Source organism: Clinocottus analis, unplaced genomic scaffold (assembly GCF_023055335.1).
Source record: "Clinocottus analis isolate CAN_PGR_092001 unplaced genomic scaffold, fCliAna1.0.p SCAF_19, whole genome shotgun sequence".
NCBI classification, from domain to species: Eukaryota; Metazoa; Chordata; class Actinopteri; order Perciformes; family Cottidae; genus Clinocottus; species Clinocottus analis.
In genome coordinates, this window is record NW_027175920.1 from 5,443,040 (window position 1) to 5,462,950 (window position 19,911).

Here is a 19,911-nt window from a genome sequence, read left to right on the forward strand (position 1 = left end):
TATTCAAGGTTATTCGAGTCTGAAAGGCAGAGTACAAACAGTACTGTATGAGGTGAAAACATAGGATTGACAGGATCTTGCATCAGTTTTAGTTAAACTACTAATAACTACATTCATATTCATACATTTGCTTACTGTCTTCCTTCCTATTTATAAAATACACACTAGCTAAGAAGTGTTTTAAGGTGAGACAAATATTTAGGTCAATTTTCAATATTATTCAAAGTCCACTTGCATCATACTCCTTAATAATTAACACAGTTCAAAGTATAAAGAGAGCCAGTCAAGACCACATGAACTCAGATCAACGTGGAAAACTGCTCGACCTGTTCAAGTCAAACCGGGCCTGGATTACTACACACAGCTTTAAGGCAGTTTGAAACCCTGTTGGACTGCAAACATACAAAATGAGTTACCCAGAACAAACAGAGATTAGAGAGATTAGAGCAGACCACATGAACTCAGGTCAATAAATCCAGAACAACAAGAATCAGGAAAGTACAATTTCTTCAATAAAGTCAAACTACAAAGTGAATGTGCCATCTGGGTGCTACTAAAGTATTACTAAAGTGCTACTATCTTCCTTATGAATGAATGAAAAATGAATGAAAAGTTCTTTATTAATCTCCAAGGAGAATTTTTTTTGTCATAGTAGCAGCATCCCACACTTACAGACATCCAATGAAATAAACTAAGCTAAACACACAAATAAAATAAATAATAACAGGAACAGGGATAACAGATATATACAAAAATAATAAATAAATATATATGTAAGAAAATGAAATGAATATATACATATATATACATATATATATACATATATATATATATGTATATATATATATATATATATATATATATATATATATATATATATATATATATATGTATATATATATATATATATATATATATACATATATATATATATATACACACACACACACACACACACACACACACACACACACACACACACACATATACCTGTGGTCTACACACATACCTTTATATAACACACACTCACACACACACTATGCATAGAAACATATACATAACAAATAACTGCGGTGTATTCAGAGATTAAATTAAATGCAAACGGAAATTAAATTAAATGCAGTGTATTCAGTGGGTTAAATAAAATTGAATGTAAACAGAGTGCAAACAGAGTGCAATGTGCAAAATGCAACTATATGTATGTAACATATATCTAATAATGTATATACATGAGTGTTATTTATATACGTGAACAGTGAAAATGTGTAACGCAGCAGTGACGTGACATCAGTCTTACGATCCTATCGTCTGACCACAGATCACGTGACCGTGGCCATGTGACTGTTGTCTGCATATAACCCACTGGATAATGAATGCAGGAATTCATCTTGCCCCACACCCAGACCGAAGCAGCGGTCTGCACACAGGCAACTTGGTGAGTTGTTTTTTTCTCTAGAAACAGTTTCACGTCACCTCTGCACGATATTTGTTTCATCGGAGAAGGAATTTGTCTGATATATTAGGATTTATCAAACATGTATTCGACTTAAAACTTTTTTCGTGCGGCCGGTTTTAGCTGGTAGTCGTGAAACTTGACTATTGAACACAACAGCGGGCAGTCACGCGACAGTGGTCGCTCGCTACAATATGCTCCATGGCGCCTCTATTTGCAGTATTACGGTAAAACGTTAACCCAACACGGAAGAGATTTGAGCTGGCGCGCATCACATGTGTCGTGCTATTGCAGTTTGTCGTGTCAGCCATGTCTTTTCGTAACATTTCTAAAGAGGCGCTGGCGGGATCCATCACTCTGGGACTCGTTTTGGTCGCTGGTTATTGCTTTGGTAAGAGAAGCTGTCTTTAAAGCGTTTTAACGTCGCTGCTACACCGAAGTGAGCTAGTGTTTGCCAGGGTGATTCCCACCACTAGAGGGCGCTGTTAAAGAACAGCTCTAATCTGTTTGTTCTGGGTAACTCCTTTTGTATGTTTGCAGTCCAACAGGGTTTCAAACTGCCTTAAAGCTGTGAGTAGTAATCCAGGCCCGGTTTGACTTGAACAGGTCGAGCAGTTTTCCACGTTGATCTGAGTTCATGTGGTCTTGACTGGCTCTCTTTATACTTTGAACTGTGTTAATTATTAAGGAGTATGATGCAAGTGGACTTTGAATAATATTGAAAATTGACCTAAATATTTGTCTCACCTTAAAACACTTCTTAGCTGGTGTGTATTTCATAAATAGGAAGGAAGACGGTAAGCAAATGTATGAATATGAATGTAGTTATTAGTAGTTTAACTAAAACTGATGCAAGATCCTGTCAATCCTATGTTTTCACCTCATACAGTACTGTTTATACTCTGCCTTTCAGACTCGAATAACCTTGAATAAGGAAGGTAGTGCAGTAGTAGCACTTTAGTAATACTTTAGTAGCACTCAGATGGCACTTAAACTTTGTAGTTTGACTTTATTAAAGACATTGTACTTTCCTGATTCTTGTTGTTCTGAGTTTGTTCTTACAGTTGAATGCACTTATTGTCAGTCGCTCTGGATAAAAGCGTCAGCAAATTCCTCGTTTGTACTAACTTACTTGGCAATTAAACGTTTCTGATTCTGAGCTAAATAAAGTGTAATGGAATAACCCTTATGAAGGCAACGCCTTCAGAAAACAGAGAAAACACACAAACACCACAACATTTTAGTCTGGACTGATTCATAGTATTTCCTTCAAGATATCAAGCTATCTTGTCTTATAATTTACAGTCTTCATTTATTTTTCTGGATCTGTTGCTGCCAATGCAATAATTGCATTTTCCCACTGAGATCAATTAGGTTTAATCTAATCCAAATCAAATGACTGCTGTACATTGACAAGACCAGACTTCAGTTTCCTGAGAGATATATGAACTGGATGGTCGAATCGCATCATCGTGCTTTTGAGATCTTTATAATTGTTTCATGGTTTGTCCTCAGGGAAAAAGAAATCCTCCAGAATGAGCATCTCCAAAAGTCACTGCGGGGGAAAAGACGACCCTCTGTTGCAGTATGTTGTCAATAACTCCTTGAGGGAGCATCCGGCCCTGAGCAAACTCAGATTGGTAAGCACGTCTTGGTGTCCAGAATACATGTGTGCTCTGGCACAACTAAGCACTCAGTGTAATCATGTTTCACGGAGTAAATTGGGAAACTAATGCAACTGGTTTCCGCTCATTGCTTTCAGAGAACAATGGAGCACTCCTGGAACATCATGATGGTCGCCTGTGAGCAGTCACAGTTTATGGCCAATATGGCAAAACTTATCAAAACCAAGAAAGCCATTGAGATCGGTAAGGACCACATCTAGTCTCCGACACATGTATACCTCAAATCATTGAGATTCAACCATCTTCGACCCGTTCAGGCACCACGATTACCTAAACATGCACACAGGGAACCACGTTTTTAGGAGAAATGAGGTTATGCAGCAGGTCGGTAATTACAGTGGACTTCTCCCCTCCCCCTTTGAGTTATGCTACTTGTTTAAGTGTATCAGTGATATCTACCGCGTCCTGCTTGTCTTCTTGGCTGAGCGTTATGACTGACAGGGAGAGGACAAGCCAAGCTCTGTAGTGCGAGACAACGTTTTTCCTTGCAGCGCAAATTTTATCTTGATGCTTTTGTGTTTATTTGTGCATTTTGTCAGTTTTATGCTCTGGAGCTGAGGAACTGTCATTTCATTTTGAATCTATTTTTTGCCTTTTTAAAATGAAATGCAAAACACTTGAAACTTGAATGAAATTTTACTGAAGACTATGTATAGACATGTCCTTTCATCGCGCTGCACTGCTGTCACAGTCATACATTTCTTGCCTGAAATCTTTGTCAGGCGCATGCAGTAATCTGAAAAGATTATTACAAACCTGACTGCACTTAAATGAGGCCAAGAAACCAGCTTTTCCCCTCAAGGAATCTAGCTTAGCAAATCAGGTTTCTCTATTCCCCTATCACGACCACTGGAAAAATGGTTTCTCGGGTGATATTTAGGAAAGCTGACCGTAACCCGCTTCCTTAAGTGCATGTAAAAACACTGCATGTGCAAAACCAGAATGTTATTTGTCTTTACGCTGAAACAATGTCCAGTGTGTTTGCCCAATTCTATAGAGTGCTGCAGGAAAAAGTCCTAAAACTTGGATTAGTTAGCAGTTTTGTCTGCCCATCATGCTCATTAGAGTGCCCTCTCACTGCAGGAGTATACACAGGTTACAACACACTGAACATTGCCCTGACTTTGCCTGACGATGGAGTTCTGATTGCATGTGATGTCAGTGAAGACTACGTCAACATTGGCAAACCCTTCTGGAAAGAGGTACCATTGTCATCTATGTTGAAGTATTTGTCAGCCAGTGAATGATGTAAAATACTGCTGCTTTGTCACCATATTTCAACGTGCAGAGGATTTTTATACACCACGGGTAATAGACCTATTGAAGCTCTGTTTGAAGCAAGTTAGTGCATCTTCATGAGTTAAACACTACTGTGTCCGTCTTTTGTGTAGAAACTACTGGACAAGTCTGCCAAGTGTTTTTCTAATGATAAAACTCATCATTTTCATGCATATAAAAACACTCATAAAAAACATCATGATATGCTGCTATACATGATTTTCTCATCCGTCATCAGCTCCTTTAAAAAATATTCTTGTTTCATTTTGTTTCTAGGCTGGAGTGGAGGAAAAAATTGATCTACGCATCCAGCCAGCACTGAAAACTCTAGGTACAGTTAACTTGTTTGAAAAGTTCAATTTTCTGATGCAAAAGTCATTCATGAGGGCCTGTGTTTGCCTGAAATAACACATCGCAGTGGGGTGAATAGAATTAACTATTTCCCAAAAGTGAAAAATCTTCCACAATTTATTATTCCACTCAAAACTATTATAACAGTCAAAATATTGTCATTTTATGATTACGTTTAAAAGGCGTCCTCTCTGCCTTTATTTATTGTTGATGGCTGAAAGCAAGTTACTTGAAAGCCCCATGGGAAAGCTCATGGAAGCGGTTGTGTGTTGCTTTTTATACAACCATCACCGTGGGTTTTATAAATGAGCCCATGAGGTGATGAAGAAGCCCTAATGTTAGAAAGAAAAAACTCCTTCAAATAGCCACAGAAAAGGTGAGATGTATGCTTTATCTGAAGGGTTTTTAACAAGTTGCATTGTTTTATGATGATTGAAAGTGCAAGTAACTGTACACTTTATATGACAAAACACATTGTATAGTGTTTGTGTGTGTAATTAGTGGAATGCCTGCCAATTTATTAATTATGATTGGGCTTATATATTAGTTATTGTTAATTAGTGAGATAAAATAAAACTCATTATTTAATCAAATGATATCCCCAAAGATTTCCTTTAATGTTTTCATTGGTGAATGTCATATAATGCTACTTATAAGCTGGGTTTGTTTGTTTTTTACACTTTTTCAGATTTACAAAATGAGTCAGAGAATGATGTTTTTCTTTAATAGTTAAAACATTTTGGAAATGTAAATGATCGTATTTCACTTCTTTCGATATATAGAATCTGTAGTCTTTCTAAATATATTTCTTACCCAGTCGTGTGAATACTGTTGACCAGGAGACAGATGTTGGGTGACAGATACAGTGCAGTATATGTATAGATGTATAATTTGCTTCTCTGTTCCTCTCAATTCTTTCAGATGATCTCTTGTCAGATGGCCAGGCTGAAACATTTGACTTTGTCTTCATTGACGCAGACAAAGTCAACTACGACAACTACTACGAAAAGTCTCTGCAGTTGTTGAGGAAAGGGGGAATCATTGCTATCGACAATGTAAGGGCTACCTCATGGAAACAAATGCAAGTTTCAGTTCTCGCAGTAGAATATTTAAACGAGCTAATCATCCCTACTTCTTTTCTTTTCTTCCGGTCCTCCAGGTGCTGTGGGGAGGAAAGGTGTTGAACCCGAGCCCCGACGATGAAGACACTGTGGCCATCGACAAGCTGAACAAGAAGCTGCACCGAGATACTCGAGTCAACCTGAGCATGCTCACAGTGGGGGATGGGCTCACACTCGCAATCAAATTATAGAACAGATGTCCGCTAAATCATGATTCATAGGCTTTGGAAGGTAACTCTGGGTTAATGCACATCCTTTTAAGTTTGGTGAACTTTTATATGATGGTGGCTGAAACATGTATTACCATCTGGGCTCATGTCACTACAAGTTGGCGAATCTCTTGACAGACAGGCAATAGAGTATTCATTAATATGATTTCATTAGCGTATAATGTAATGTGCGAGGCAAGCGCTTTGCACTTGGCAGCTCACTTTACTGCAACCTTGGAAAAGGAGGAGGGAGTTTATCTGTAATATTTTCATTTGTTTTATAGTTACAAGGCAACATGTAAAGATTGAATGAAATACTAAAGAAATTTGAATAAAAAAACCTGTCCTTGCTGTTCGTTTTTGTTGTGCATAATTATTTAACCAAATTGCTTTCATATAATTCTCTATCTTGTGTGACTATAGTGTTGTTGAATTACAGTACAGGATAAAGGTTGAATCCAGGACTTTATTGCAAAGGTTAGACAGATGCCAACACACAAATCACTTCCTGATTAGTGTCACAGTCCTCAGAAATGGGAAGAAAAGTGGATGATTCACTCCATTATTTCGCTCGAGTCACACTGAGGAAAATAAAAATCCATTTAGCATTGTCTCGCAGCTTAGAAGGTATTCAAGGTAGCGGAGGTCTCAAACTCGTCACACAGCACAATTAAGCCTCTAGAAAGATAAGTGAAGACGAGCCACTACATTGGCCTCGATCTTGATAAGCACATTTAGTTGGAGTAAATCTTCCCAACATCACTACTAATATACAAATAAAATGTGCAAATAAAACAAAGGAGAAAGTTTAAATAAAGATATAATCTACTGTGCAAATTAACAGCTCAGATATACATTCTATATTATCACACTTCAGAAAAATAACATGGTTTTGTTTTTTCGAAAACCATCCCGAGACATGTTGCACCCAGAGGAGGGTTGATCCTATCACTATTGAGGATAAACTGGCAGAGGAAGTAACCGAAAAAATACAAGTGATTGAAACATGATTAGTTATTGTCATGACAAGAAAAAGGGGAATGGTGGAATGGTTTCCATTTCAACAATGGTCGAGGAACTGGGCTTCTTTTTTGTTTTGGCTTCATCTCTCGTAAAATATCTGTTGCTGGCCAGACAGGAATACAAAGGATCAGATTGAGCTTATATTTCTCTTCTTCCTTTGAAAAGGGAGCGCAGATCCTCATGCCTCCAACTCCAGGCCCAGACCAAGTTTGTGACCCCCAGCGTTGATGTTCTTCCCATCCACCAGTGCAGAGAGGACTAGTTTCATACCTGAAATATAAAAATGAAATGCATGTTATTCTTTTGTTACTGGGGGGAAAAATAACTTGTTTTTAAAATGTGTATTAGAAGAGAGATGGTTCTTACCAGGTCGGAGAGTCTGGGTGTATCCAATTCCTACCAAGCTGGCATTATTCACCTTAGCCTGGAGAAAAAGCATTAAATCATTAAACTAGCATTCAGAGTGTACATACAGTACATTGTATTTATTCTTAATGTCTGAGGATAGCTACCTAGGAAAACAAAAGCTCTATCCTCTTCCTGTTTTGGTTGAGCAACGATTGACTCACTTCCTTTGACCCATATATTTAGCCCTTATTTTCCAGGATTATCCATAAATCATTAAATCAAGGCTTATTGGTACCAATCTAAACTCTGATGGTGTCACTGTTCTAAATCCATTGCACAATCAACAGACATATCATAATGATAATTTAAAAGTAAAATTCACTTTAATTAGCATTTTGATATACTTGTACTGATGTATTTAAAATATTCATGAGAAAAACATGGAATTGTCCAAACACTAATCCATTGTAAATTTACCTATGGCCTAATTTCAAACAAACAAACATTTTACAGAACTTTTTTTTTTTTTTTTTAAACTTCCTTTAGAGGGGTAAGAATGTAATTTCATTTTTTTTTTTTTTTAAAAAGACACTTACTGATATGGAGGCACTGGAGTCTAACTGGTATTTTGCAGCAATTCCAAAGCGAGTGCCATTGCTGCCTGCAGTCCAGGCCAGATTCACAGCAGTCTCCAGTTGGTCGTTAACCTTCTGGTAAATAGATCCACCGAACTCAGAACCATCATTTCTGAGAGAAAAAAAAAAGAGCAACATCGCATGTCGGTATTCATTTGACAAAAATAGCACATAAACAAGCTAATTGTGTTCCTCTCCAGTTAGGTTGCTCTAAAACATACATGTTGGTGTGGAGCTGGAAGTCTCCGGTCTTGTAACCAACTGAAAAGTTACTCTGAGTCATCTTTGATTTGGCCGAGTCAAAGGTCATCTGGTAGCCGGCCAGCCAGCCCTCGTAGCCGGCGACTGCTGCTCCGTGGATCGTAGGACCGGCAAAATCTAAATCTACATCGACACCGGCATTAACGTATTCCCTCTTGTAAGCAGTCTTGACCTTGCCGCTCTTCTTGCTGTGAAATAAAAAAAAGAAAATGAAATGTAAGGAAGGATGTCCTCAATAAAACGTTAGTATGTTGTGATTTCACGATACACATATAAAGTGTTGCTTACCCAGTATTTGGTGAAAATGTAGTGTCAAAAGTAAGTTTCAGCCCTTTCGTGATCTAAAGAAGATCATTCCATTAGTCACACTTAATTTAGAGCTGTTGCATCATGTGGGACGATGAGCAACAAAGCAGAGTTTTTAATTTACCTGATCCTCAACACAAATTTCTGTTCCAAGCGTGTTTTCCGTGGTCCACTTCTCTGTGAACGTCAGGCCATACTCAGCCCACTTGTACTTGGTCTCCAGGGCCCCGGTGACCTTGCTGGTGTCTACGTTGGATGAGCCGGATGTTTTAAACTCCTAGAAGGCAAAACAAGAGGAATACAGTATGATTGTAGAAAGTACAAAAAGGTGGAGCGGTTCCTCCACAACAGTTGAGAGACTTAACAAAATGGTGGAGTTGAACAGAATGAGGAATTTCTGAAATATTAACAAGAGTAAATAATACTATTTAAGGAGAGTTGTTTATTTCTGAAGATCACAGCGAGAGACCACAGGCACAGCTGATCCACTTAAAACTAAAATAGCTTCACTCAATTGAGAAGCACTTAACACCTTGATCATGTTGTATCGATTGACAGGTGTGAGTCAGCATTATTTATTTCATTTTTTTTATTTCAAGGATTATTTTACTTTAATTGAGTTATAGGTCTTAGTTTCATTGCGCTAGAATAATGCAACTATTTGTTCTCTATAAGTTTAATGTGTTTATCCTTCAAAATTGAGATTTTATATATATTAAATTATATTAAAATTTACATTGCTTTTTTAAAAAAACAAAACATAGATGTGCTATTAACAGTGTTTATGATACTATGTTTCTTAATTACGTTAAACATTTTCTTGATACTCATCAGCTGACATAGATGCTGATAACATATGTGTTGTAACATCTGCTGATAATACCTGCAATACATTGCTGTGTATTTAAAGTAACAGCTGTACTCACCACTCCACTGGAAGACTTTGTCTTCACATCAAGCTTCACCAGTCCAAAACCTGCAAGGAATATGAAAGTGAGGAACTACTTAATGGGCTTGGAAATGCATTTCAAACAGCCGACCTATCCTCTGAGGGTCAATAAATACACACTCATAAAACTGTCTTTTATCTTGCTTCCAGTTACCATATCCCTTATTGAATATGTCCTTTGCTGATTTTCCAAGGTCTGCATATGTTGGAGGAACTGCCATTTTTCCTGTCACAAAAAGGACAAAAAAAAAAGTGTGAATGGTGAAAAACTTAAACAAAAAGTCAGAAAAGAATCTTTGAAAAGGATAGAAATTATCAAATAATATTGGGTAAAATAATAATAAACGAGACTATAATCAAATTAAAATAGAGTAGGAATTATAGAAAGCAAATAAATTATACATAAGTAATAAATACATCAACAATAACCACTTGACATTACTTCTAAAATATTGATTAGGGCTTATGACTATACTTGTTTTGTTTAAACCCCAACACCTGATATTTTATTACACAGTTGTATAATATAAACTACCTATATTGTGAAACATCTCGTGACTCATAAGGTCTCCTCCATACTGTCTCCTCTTGGTCAAGGTTAGACAACGAGGACTGTCTGCTTACAGTAACCAGAGTCCGAGACCAACCTCATTTAAAGTGAGGACTAAAGGTGTGACAGCAAAACATAACCAAACATGTCGTTCTCTTTGGCATTACGATTTTAATTCGACAATGTCATTATTAATGCAGTGTGTAGAATTGGACATTACTTTGAGGGATTGGTTGAGAATGAGATACAAAAACAGTTAAGGACTGTATGTTGCTATTTTTAATGATTTAATGATACATTATACAACCTGTTACATCGTCACTAGTGCCGGCTAAATTATTTTTGAAGGAGTTTGAGCACACGAGGGAGGTAGGGGCGATTTCTTGCTAGCAAACGGGACGTTTGATAACAATCCTCGAAATTAAAAACAAAATACGACTTGACGAGGCGAAGTAAATATATGGCCTGTTACTTACCGAGTATCACTGTTGTCGATTATGTTGCTGTCAACTTGTGAGAGGGCAAACGCGGCTGAAATAGCGACAGGAACCGGTGTAGGACGATATAGAGGAGACACCGCAACAAACACCCTCCTGACCTCGGCGGCGCAGGACCCCAAATTGAGGCGTTTATTTTTTAGCCTGTCTGAAAAAGAAACGAGATGATGATTTTGTTATTTACGGTCAGTTCATTTAAGTATTTGTCCTGTGGTTGGATAACAGCGGATGTAATTCTTGTCATCTGGTAAAGTCAGATTTTTTTCAGCCAAATATGTGCTGTTAGCACACCGGCAACTGGAAGACATCTACAGGCAACAATTTGCACTGAGCCTTTATATTACCCAATATTACACCATTACCTTACCAATATGTCAGGGAAATATACAAAATGTACAATATTGAACTCAAACATATAATATATAACACATTCTATATAATACAGTACGTTATAGCTTTTTGATTTTTCATGTTATTGATGTCATGTAATTATTTATTAAGTGTATTTGACAGGAACTGCACATAATTACCATGTATTCCAATACTTAAAATCTGAGGAAGTCTACAAAGATATGGATTTTTCTTCATCATCAGACTTGTGCAGGTGGACAATAAAAGGCTACAAGATGTATATAAACTTATATATACATATATATAGAGAGCTTATATACATATATATATATATATATATATATATATATATATATATATATATATATATATATATATATATATACATATATATATATATATATATATACATATATATATACATATATACATATATATATACATATATATACATATATACATATATATATATACATATATATATGTATATATATATAGGATTATAGAAATGCTGTTCACTATATACATATTCATAGGATGCATTTACAGTTGTTTAGTGGTTGTTTGTTTGATTATATTCAACGTTTCATGATAATATTAACTGTAAAATTTAGCCAAAGTTAGCCTTGGTGTCAGTCCACAGATTTGAATAATAGTTATATTTAAGTTATCTTTATTCTGTCTGTATATATTTCAGTATTTTAGCTTTTTACACTTTATCATTTATATTACATGTTTTGATTTTATTATGTCTCTTGTGTGCACTTTACCGTTTGCTGCTGTAATCCTGCAAATTTTCCTACTGCGGGACTAATTACGGAATATCTAATCCAATGTAGCTATCCTAAATTATAGGGGGCTATCCTAGTATAAACAACTTCATTAAAAACAGGTCCGCCTCGGTGTTTGTAAAACATAAACATGTCTTTGTTGCTCAATTTTGTCCTGATATAATGAACATTTAATGTACAAATGTGTTTTGTGTATGCAAACAGAATATATAAGAATACAATAAACTTATATAGCTCTTTAATGATTGAAATGACTGAATGAGACATGAAATGAGTAATGTGGCTTTGCGTGAGCACATAAACACAACAGCATCATCATTCCTCAATGAAAGAGTTAGTTATAGAGCGTGAACTCCATCTAGAATATCCATGTTTCTAACACGCTGTAATAATAGCAGCTCTCCTAATACAGCGGTAGGTTTCACTCGTGTAATGTAGAGGCCACTTTGAAATCAACATTACACTTAAAAAGCACATTGTGTTTCAAATAAATACATAATCAAGAGCAACTGTAAACATATTTCTTCATGTGCATGTTGCTGTAACATTGTATATGAAATATAAAAATACCTATTGACTGTTACAAAACGAAATAAATTAATACAAACAAATACATACAAATTTAAGGATCCTTTTTAAGAACTATTACTACTTAGTTAATGTCAAAGGATCATTACCATTTACACCGTATCATTTAAAAAAAAAAAAAAAGAAGCACTATACAGCTATCAAATAGTAAACATGAAATATTTGGGACATTTCTACATCTATCAGAACACTCAAGTTAATTGGCAATTGGAATTATACTTAAGACAACTGGAAATGAATCTTTAATTCCACGGTTTTGGCTGATAATGACATTATCATCCTTTAGTGTATCTATCAATTAGCAAGGAACTGCTCAGTGATTACAAGTAACATTGTCAAAATGTAAGCATTATTTCAAGGAACGACTTTGAAACAATGGCAGGGAAGTAGTATCTATTTCTCAAAATGATGAACATTTTGTAATACAGAAAACAACATAATGTAGATCTTTACATATTGCTTCAATAGTGGTCCTTAGAGTTATATTTTGAGTGGTCCTTAAGAGTTTACAAAATGGGAGGAAAGACAAAGCTTTCAGTGAAGAATCCAGATCCAAACCTTGAAATGATCGGGTATATTAATTGCACAGAAAATGGCAAACTGCTGTGAAGGATTAGGGAACCTCCTGCCTGAGAATTTTTTGATGTGGCTTCCTTTCATGTGTGCTATCCAAAATACTCACGGGCTTCCAAGTAAGTCTTAAGGATAGGAGGTACTAAAAAATGCAGTTCATGCTACATCAAAATATATCCCTTTAGAGGAAAAATAAGCAACCAATAAATGAGACATCTCCACTGTGCTCACTTTTTAACGTCAAGCCGAGTGTTGGGGGTATTTAAGAAACTCTATGGTTTTGTGGATTTTGTTAAATCTGTCTAAAAAATGGTGACAAGGGAAGCCGGTTTTGAAGATAAATCCCAGATTATAAGAAGGTATGGCTCTGTGTATCCAATCAGGCCTCAGTGCTAACAGGATCACAACATTAGTCCTTGTTGATGAAGACATCACACAATGCCTCAGTTGGCAACTTGACAAGCAGACTTTTAAACAGCACAGGCTAAAACGTGTCTGACAGTAGTGTTGCTGTTCCTTATCCAATAAGCCTTCTAAACACAGCCGGCCTAGTGAAGGGCCAACAGTACTCGTTGGGGACGGGACCGTTGACATTGCACTCAAAAAAGGAGAACATGGGGAACCAGATGCGAGCTCGTCGACTCTGCTGGTAGGCCCGAGTGTTGGCTAGAGTGTGGTAATACAGGAAGAGTCTGGTGGTGATGTAGAACGCTATGAACACATCGATGGAGTAGTGTTCATGTGCAGCCAAGATGAAGAAGATGCCAAAGAGGTTCAAGACCCAGGACAACGTGTGAATGAAGTTCCAGCTTCGTGGGGTGTCTGTTTGTGAAATTAGAAGAAAAAAACGTTTAATATATATTTGACAAATTAGATTTATTGTTGTTGGGAGTTTTAAAGCTATTCAGAAATCTACCATATCCTGAGAGTCAGGCTGTTTCTGTCCAGGTCAGGCTGTTTTATTTCAGTTGCAATACCAGTGAAAGACACTTGATGGCAACAAAGAGACTATAGTCACAAATATGGTGTCAGTGTTTCTTCCTCTGCTTGTGTCATCCTCATGATTTAGTACTTTAATGTCACAGCTCAGAATTTACCAGGATTTTCATGAATCAATGTGGACAAAATCACATTTCAACATGGAATAAGTCTCAACGCAAAGTTAAAAAAAATGGAAATCATGCTTGAATTTCAAAACAAATATTTAATATCTTAGTATTTTGAAGGACTGTACATAGAGCAGAACGTTAACTTAAAAGAGACAATACACTCAATTCAGACATTCTAAAAACTACCTCAAAATAAAAACTCAAAATATGAATTACCTTTGTTTGTTTCAAACAAAGAGCAAAATCAATCATACACAGACAAACATTTCCTAAAAAGCTTTAACACTCAAGGTCTTCCCTTTGGTCTTTGAGGAATGAAGTACACCTTTGAAGTATACATCTAAGTGGTTCTGTTCTCCACTGAATGCAACACAACATAACAAAAAGGAGCTCAGACTTAAGCTACTCACACTCTGTGACAAAGAAGTTGAGCAAGGTGATGACCACGGTGTGGCCGCTGAACATGTAGTCACCACATGTGTGCACGCCTGTCAGGGTCATCCCAAAACCGCTCCAGATGGCCACAGCTCGCTGCAGTTTGGCCCACATGTCCCCATACATCTAAATGAAGAGAAGAAGGGAAACACTCAGTGCTGTGATCCTTCAAAGAGCCAGAGAAGCAGCGTTTAAGATACATAAAGAATTCATGACACGTTACCTTTCCTGAGCATTGCAGGTGCTGTCCTGGCACAGACAGGGAGGTGACGAACATGGTGATACAGCGCAGCATGAACACCGTCCCCATGAGGCTGCACATGCGCCGCAAAAGGATGGACCTACAAATCGGGACAAGCACTTAACATCCAAGGTATAAATTTAAGGGACATGCTGATTTTCTGTAGTCAATTACAGTTTCTTATTTTTCCAGTCTGACATGCTGAGTCTGATATCAAGTGTACTTCATAATACAACAGTGACTATTGACTAAAAAAGAAATTGCACTGAGTTACAGGACCTTCTCTCAGTCAAAATAAAAGTGCTTCAGGTTACTGGAGAACATAGATCCAACTGAAAATGAATAGCTCTGTATCATGACGTGCTGCAGAAGTTACGGTCTGTGCTGTTGTAAACCCTTCATCCGGCACATGTAAGTAAATTTGAGCAGCAATAAATCAGAGACATCAAACTGTTGCTGGTCACCAGTCATAGCCGATCGATCACCTGCCTCTTTAACTGAATGTGAACTACAGCTCAATCCTTGTGGGGGCAACATTGCACTGATGTGAACACTGTCAGGACTCTACCTGTGTTTATGGAGCAGCAGAACCAACACCCAGATATTACAGAGGATCACTCCACATGCTTCTGCCATGGCAAAGGCCCATGGTATTCTGGGCACACTGTTGAAAGAAGACAAAGAGAGCGATTAGTTCTGAAAAGAGTAGTCCATTCTATAAAACGTTTGGTAATCTTTCTTAAATGTAAAGATTTGCTTATTTTATCTGTTCTATATAATTTGATGTTGAATATCTTTGGATTTTGGAGTGTTAGACGACAGAATAAGCATTTTCTTTTATGTATGTTGTAGATGAAACCATTGATCAAAAAAAAAAAAGAGATAAATCAATAATGACCTAATTAGTTGAATCATGAATTAACCATTTGACTCAGGCCTAAAAAGACCATTGTACAATATGTTGTGTTAGTTATGGCTGAAATATTTCACACATTTTCTAATTTCTCAGTTTAAAGTTTCATGACTGACTTTAATTAGCAAAACATGGACTGTAAAAATCACTACATTGACTCACATGCTTTGAAATGATTTATCATGCCAAACACGTCACTGAAATTGGTTCCCCCAATGAAAAAACCATTGCTTGAAAAGTTCAAATCTGGTCATAAACAACAAGTCACACATGGAAGTAGGTCACTTTAAAAAAAAAAAAACATTCAATAGGTCTCTTTGAACCAAAGCTAGCCCATCAGGAATATGTGAGGATAATAATAGAAACATGCTACAAGGAAGTAGGGCGGTTATAATATACACCATCTGGTATGATATTCTGACGTTCAATAGATATGTGTATTTGTTCACTCTCTTTGGTATTTCACAGTTGACAAATGTTTAGTTTTTTTAAGGTTCTCCAGTGCACCATGTAAAAAGAAGTGACACACCCACCTGTCTAGGAAAATGTCTGGCAATGGAGGATATGTGCGCATGTCAGGCACCCTCTCATGTACTATGACCATGACAAAGGACGTGAACCCAAACACAAAAACTACATAGATGGAGCTGAGCACTGTCTTCCAGTACTCTGGATCCAGGCGCCTCGTCTGCTGCTTGTACTTCCCATTGGTGTACTGGTGATACTCCTCTCCGACTGGTGCCGTGTCAGTGCTGTCACAGTCTCTGCCCGGGTCCGCTCCATTACACAGCCAGTCCAAACTGCCTCCGGAGCCCGTAGGAGAGTGACCATCAAAGGGAAAACCCAGCTCCTCCAACACGTCAATGTTCTGTTTCTGTAGTTTGCGGATGGACACCATCAGCCGTTTGATATCCCCCAGCACCTTGAGCTCCAGAGGCGGTGAGCGGAGGTCATACTCGCTGAGAGCGAGCAGACTGGTGCCGTCCAGTCGATGCTTGTTGCACAGCAGGTCCACATAGTCACAGAAGCCCTCTTCCCTCAGCCACTTGGCGACATGTTTGGGCGTCCAGCGACGGACGCTCAGTTGGCTCATTTCCTCCTCACTGTGAAGGAGAAAAGCACATTCAATTTTCAAGAGAAACAACTGAGCTCTCGCTTACTGCAGGCATCAGTTCGCTCACGGACGTTCTTGCCAATAAACAGAGACCTCTAAAGGAGAAATAAGGTCCATGTGACTCTCCTTATTTCCACTGAATCAGCAAAACTATTTCCAAACAAACACTTCCACATAAACAGAAAATAGCTTAACTTTGTCACAAAACTACACGTGACAAACAAGTTGAAGTCAATCCCTGAGCTACAGGGGCAAGCTGAGCATTCCCAACTTGAGCAAACATATGAGGCAAACCCTGGCAAGGATTTGATAAGATAACACACACCACAACAATGTAGACTAAGGAGCAGACATACGCCTCAGGGACAGACAGTGACTGTGAGACTTTTGTAATAGCTGTAAATGGATGGCTGTAATGACTCTTAGGCTATTACCCCCAGTCTTATTATTAGCCGATCTCTCCTACACACTAATTAGAAGAATCCTCGTTTAGGCTTAACTTCAGTGTCAGTGGATACAACCCCTGTCTCTTAAGTCTGATCCAAGGACGACCAAAGTATCCATTGCATGTTGGCATGTTTAACTGTTAGGGACGTGCATTTACAAGACATGATGGCACTGTGACTTTGTGGTTTAGAGAGCAGCTTTAACTCCCTTTAAACAGCCAGTCACGTTGTCCAGTCACAAACCACCTTGCACTGTCCCACATCACTGGCTGATCAAAAAGGTGGGGCCAGGAGCTAATGCCACTAACTTGTCCTCAATATCATCTGATGTTAAGATAACTAGTCCACCTAGTGGTCGACAGTGTATTTCACCACAAGCATGCCCGAGCTAGACATGAAAGCCTATTTTTATTGTATCACTACAACTCTTCCCATTGAGGCTAATTCAAGACGAGCTAGCTAACGTTAGTTAGCATGCCGTTAGCTAGCTCGCCTAATGCTCACTCACCCAGACCGAGGCGTCACAGAAGACGAAGCAGGGATTTATTCAGCTAGCTGGCTGCATTGCATCTTACAGGAGTCTGAATAAATCGTAGGAGCGGTGGCTGCAATAACACTGGCTTGGTGGAAATCATGTCGCCCCCCTTGGCTTCGCGCTAGTTAGCATACTGTTGACAGCACAAGGCGGTAATGTTCAGAGTAGCTGCGCACGTAAAAATCCGCTTGGCTCCAGCTGAGCAACAGGGACACCTACTGGTAAATAGAGAGTACTGGTGAGTCTTTAATTCTGCAGTATTGTTGTTGTTATGCATAAAGAAATGGAGTCGTTTTGCAGTTAACCGCCTCAAAATACCACAAAGTGGATACATTGAAGATACAGAGGTGTGAGGTTGACCAACGTTTTAGATCATAGGTCACTGATTTAATTATAGGTCAGGGACACCTGTCCTTGTCAGTACCAATGTCAATGTAGTATAGCCTCAACAGAGTTTAAAAATAAATGTTGGAAGAAGAAATCATACAAATGGGTATTTTCAGAGTAGCTTTCTGTTAGGGAGGCAACGACAAATATTCATACAGTCAACTATGAACACTGTACAGCAAAGTAATGCAGTGGACCCTGCCACTCCGTCAGTGAAAGACTTGGTGAGGGTTTTGTATGGAGGAAAAAGGTTTGGAAATCATGTGGATGAAGTCTGGCCTCAACTATTCATTGGTGACATGTAAGTCTTTGACATGGCTCTTGACAGCTTATTTAATTAAAGTAACACAATATTGTTTCCTGTTGTAACTCCTGTTTCCTTTGGCTACAGGTCACTGGCCAATGATCGCTACGGTCTGTGGAAACTGGGAGTCACTCATGTTCTGAATGTGGCGCATGGGAGGATGCACTGTCAGGGGAGTCATGACTTCTATGGCTCCACTGTGGATTATTATGGAGTGCCTGCAGATGACTCACCGTCCTTTGACCTCTCTCGCTATTTCTTTCCCTCTGCTGAGTATATTCAGAGTGCACTTGACACAGCTGGTGGTAAATACCCATGGTGTTGCTTTATTTTGCTTCGGTTTTATCTCTGAGCAAGTCACTCATCTCATCCAGAGTAAGTTCCCAGTGTCATCTAGTGCTTCAGGTTCCTTGTTTTCTTCTTCATCCTTACCAGCTCGGGTGTTTGTCCACTGCGCAGTCGGAGTGAGCAGATCTGCCTCGGTCGTCCTGGCCTACCTAATGATCCACCACCATTACACCCTGCTAGAGGCCATCAATAAGGTCAAAGAGCGCAGATGGATTTTTCCAAACAGAGGTTTCCTCAAACAGCTTTGTGCTTTGGATTTGAAACTACGCCAGACATCATGAGTAATTCCCTGCACCTCAAAACCAATTGATTTTCTAAATTACAGAACTCCAAACACTGTTTTCCTAAAGATAAATGAAGAATTCAGTGTCTTCCAGTGGAGGGAAATACTGAATTTAATCAGTTGTAATGGTATGGAATCTATTGACCCAGGTGCTGTGTTTAATGTGAGTCATACTGTCAGTTCACAGGATATTGACCCTTATGTTAGTAGGAGATCAATGTAATCAACCCACCCTGAAGCAGAATCAATTTAGGACTGAATATGAGACAAAATGACTCATTTAACCTTTGTTAATGATGAAGAGAAAGTACATCCACTATGTTGTGTTGTGTTTTCACTTTGACACGTCATGGACAATCAATCGATGCTTTATAACAAAGTATAATAGTCGCAAGCGGAAAGATGTACATTTGAAGAGATTATTAAAGTAATTATCAAACATCCATAACTGGTGTGTAAAAAGATTTTTGAATGGTTGACAATGTAAATGCTGTAATCAAATATAGCATAAACAGGTTAAAATAACATCGTTAATGCTTTATTACAGGATTTAGGGATTTGTTTATGTGCATGTTAATGTGTCATCGTGGTTTCGTAATATTATCTTTATCATTAATTCAATAATTATGAGGCGATATTATGAAGAGGCAAGAATCATCATCAGTAAGAGTGGAAAAAAATACTTTATAATTGTAAAGATAAAATAATGGAGTCAGTATTCTCCACCGCTATTCAACATTGAAACAGCTGTTACACCATAATGTTGGGAGATCAAAATTATATTTGAAAATGTATCCAATTGAACAATAAAATCAACAAATACATCT

The 19,911-nt window shown here is 37.9% G+C and overlaps 4 protein-coding genes across 4 annotated transcripts; 2 read left to right on the plus strand and 2 right to left on the minus strand.

The window, feature by feature from the left end:
• The first annotated feature begins 1,725 nt into the window (after window positions 1-1,725).
• Window positions 1,726-6,452, plus strand: LOC137789552 (catechol O-methyltransferase domain-containing protein 1-like). The gene is made up of 7 exons (XM_068583249.1): window positions 1,726-1,844; window positions 2,969-3,093; window positions 3,216-3,321; window positions 4,222-4,340; window positions 4,693-4,747; window positions 5,689-5,822; window positions 5,927-6,452. The coding sequence occupies exons 1-7, from the start codon at window positions 1,763-1,765 to the stop codon at window positions 6,077-6,079; spliced, it is 774 nt and encodes a 257-aa protein (XP_068439350.1). The 5' UTR covers window positions 1,726-1,762; the 3' UTR covers window positions 6,080-6,452.
• A 334-nt stretch (window positions 6,453-6,786) lies between these two features.
• Window positions 6,787-10,758, minus strand: LOC137789369 (voltage-dependent anion-selective channel protein 2). The gene is made up of 9 exons (XM_068582876.1): window positions 10,646-10,758; window positions 9,774-9,845; window positions 9,597-9,646; window positions 8,795-8,947; window positions 8,653-8,705; window positions 8,325-8,552; window positions 8,065-8,215; window positions 7,487-7,544; window positions 6,787-7,390 (listed from the first exon to the last, which is right to left on the minus strand). Exons 2-9 carry the CDS (start codon window positions 9,838-9,840, stop codon window positions 7,299-7,301), a joined length of 852 nt encoding a protein of 283 aa, XP_068438977.1. The 5' UTR covers window positions 9,841-9,845; window positions 10,646-10,758; the 3' UTR covers window positions 6,787-7,298.
• A 1,335-nt stretch (window positions 10,759-12,093) lies between these two features.
• Window positions 12,094-17,897, minus strand: LOC137789326 (sphingomyelin synthase-related protein 1-like). The gene is made up of 6 exons (XM_068582777.1): window positions 17,736-17,897; window positions 16,201-16,770; window positions 15,323-15,418; window positions 14,737-14,854; window positions 14,489-14,639; window positions 12,094-13,791 (listed from the first exon to the last, which is right to left on the minus strand). The coding sequence occupies exons 2-6, from the start codon at window positions 16,758-16,760 to the stop codon at window positions 13,487-13,489; spliced, it is 1,230 nt and encodes a 409-aa protein (XP_068438878.1). The 5' UTR covers window positions 16,761-16,770; window positions 17,736-17,897; the 3' UTR covers window positions 12,094-13,486.
• Window positions 17,898-18,298: 401 nt separating this feature from the next.
• si:ch211-223p8.8 (dual specificity protein phosphatase 13A family protein) lies at window positions 18,299-19,532 on the plus strand. Its single transcript, XM_068582783.1, has 3 exons — window positions 18,299-18,450; window positions 18,541-18,758; window positions 18,889-19,532. The coding sequence occupies exons 1-3, from the start codon at window positions 18,314-18,316 to the stop codon at window positions 19,080-19,082; spliced, it is 549 nt and encodes a 182-aa protein (XP_068438884.1). The 5' UTR covers window positions 18,299-18,313; the 3' UTR covers window positions 19,083-19,532.
• Window positions 19,533-19,911: the final 379 nt, after the last annotated feature.

What these genes read in the sequence shown, in the direction of transcription:
- si:ch211-223p8.8 (XM_068582783.1), top strand. Translation starts at nt 18,314, where the DNA reads ATGAACACTGTACAGCAAAGTAATGCAGTGGACCCTGCCACTCCGTCA. An exon ending in CAACTATTCATTGGTGACAT is followed by an intron (nt 18,451 to 18,540) that starts GTAAGTCTTTGA and finishes CTTTGGCTACAG; the next exon opens with GTCACTGGCCAATGATCGCT. An exon ending in TGCACTTGACACAGCTGGTG is followed by an intron (nt 18,759 to 18,888) that starts GTAAATACCCAT and finishes CATCCTTACCAG; the next exon opens with CTCGGGTGTTTGTCCACTGC.
- LOC137789552 (XM_068583249.1), top strand. Translation starts at nt 1,763, where the DNA reads ATGTCTTTTCGTAACATTTCTAAAGAGGCGCTGGCGGGATCCATCACT. An exon ending in GGTCGCTGGTTATTGCTTTG is followed by an intron (nt 1,845 to 2,968) that starts GTAAGAGAAGCT and finishes GTTTGTCCTCAG; the next exon opens with GGAAAAAGAAATCCTCCAGA. An exon ending in GCCAGCACTGAAAACTCTAG is followed by an intron (nt 4,748 to 5,688) that starts GTACAGTTAACT and finishes CAATTCTTTCAG; the next exon opens with ATGATCTCTTGTCAGATGGC.
- LOC137789369 (XM_068582876.1), bottom strand. Translation starts at nt 9,840, where the DNA reads ATGGCAGTTCCTCCAACATATGCAGACCTTGGAAAATCAGCAAAGGAC. An exon ending in CAAAGTCTTCCAGTGGAGTG is followed by an intron (nt 8,948 to 9,596) that starts GTGAGTACAGCT and finishes TTTGCCTTCTAG; the next exon opens with GAGTTTAAAACATCCGGCTC. An exon ending in ACTCCAGTGCCTCCATATCA is followed by an intron (nt 7,545 to 8,064) that starts GTAAGTGTCTTT and finishes CTTTTTCTCCAG; the next exon opens with GCTAAGGTGAATAATGCCAG.
- LOC137789326 (XM_068582777.1), bottom strand. Translation starts at nt 16,760, where the DNA reads ATGAGCCAACTGAGCGTCCGTCGCTGGACGCCCAAACATGTCGCCAAG. An exon ending in CTGCTGCTCCATAAACACAG is followed by an intron (nt 14,855 to 15,322) that starts GTAGAGTCCTGA and finishes CCCGATTTGTAG; the next exon opens with GTCCATCCTTTTGCGGCGCA. An exon ending in CAACTTCTTTGTCACAGAGT is followed by an intron (nt 13,792 to 14,488) that starts GTGAGTAGCTTA and finishes TTTCACAAACAG; the next exon opens with ACACCCCACGAAGCTGGAAC.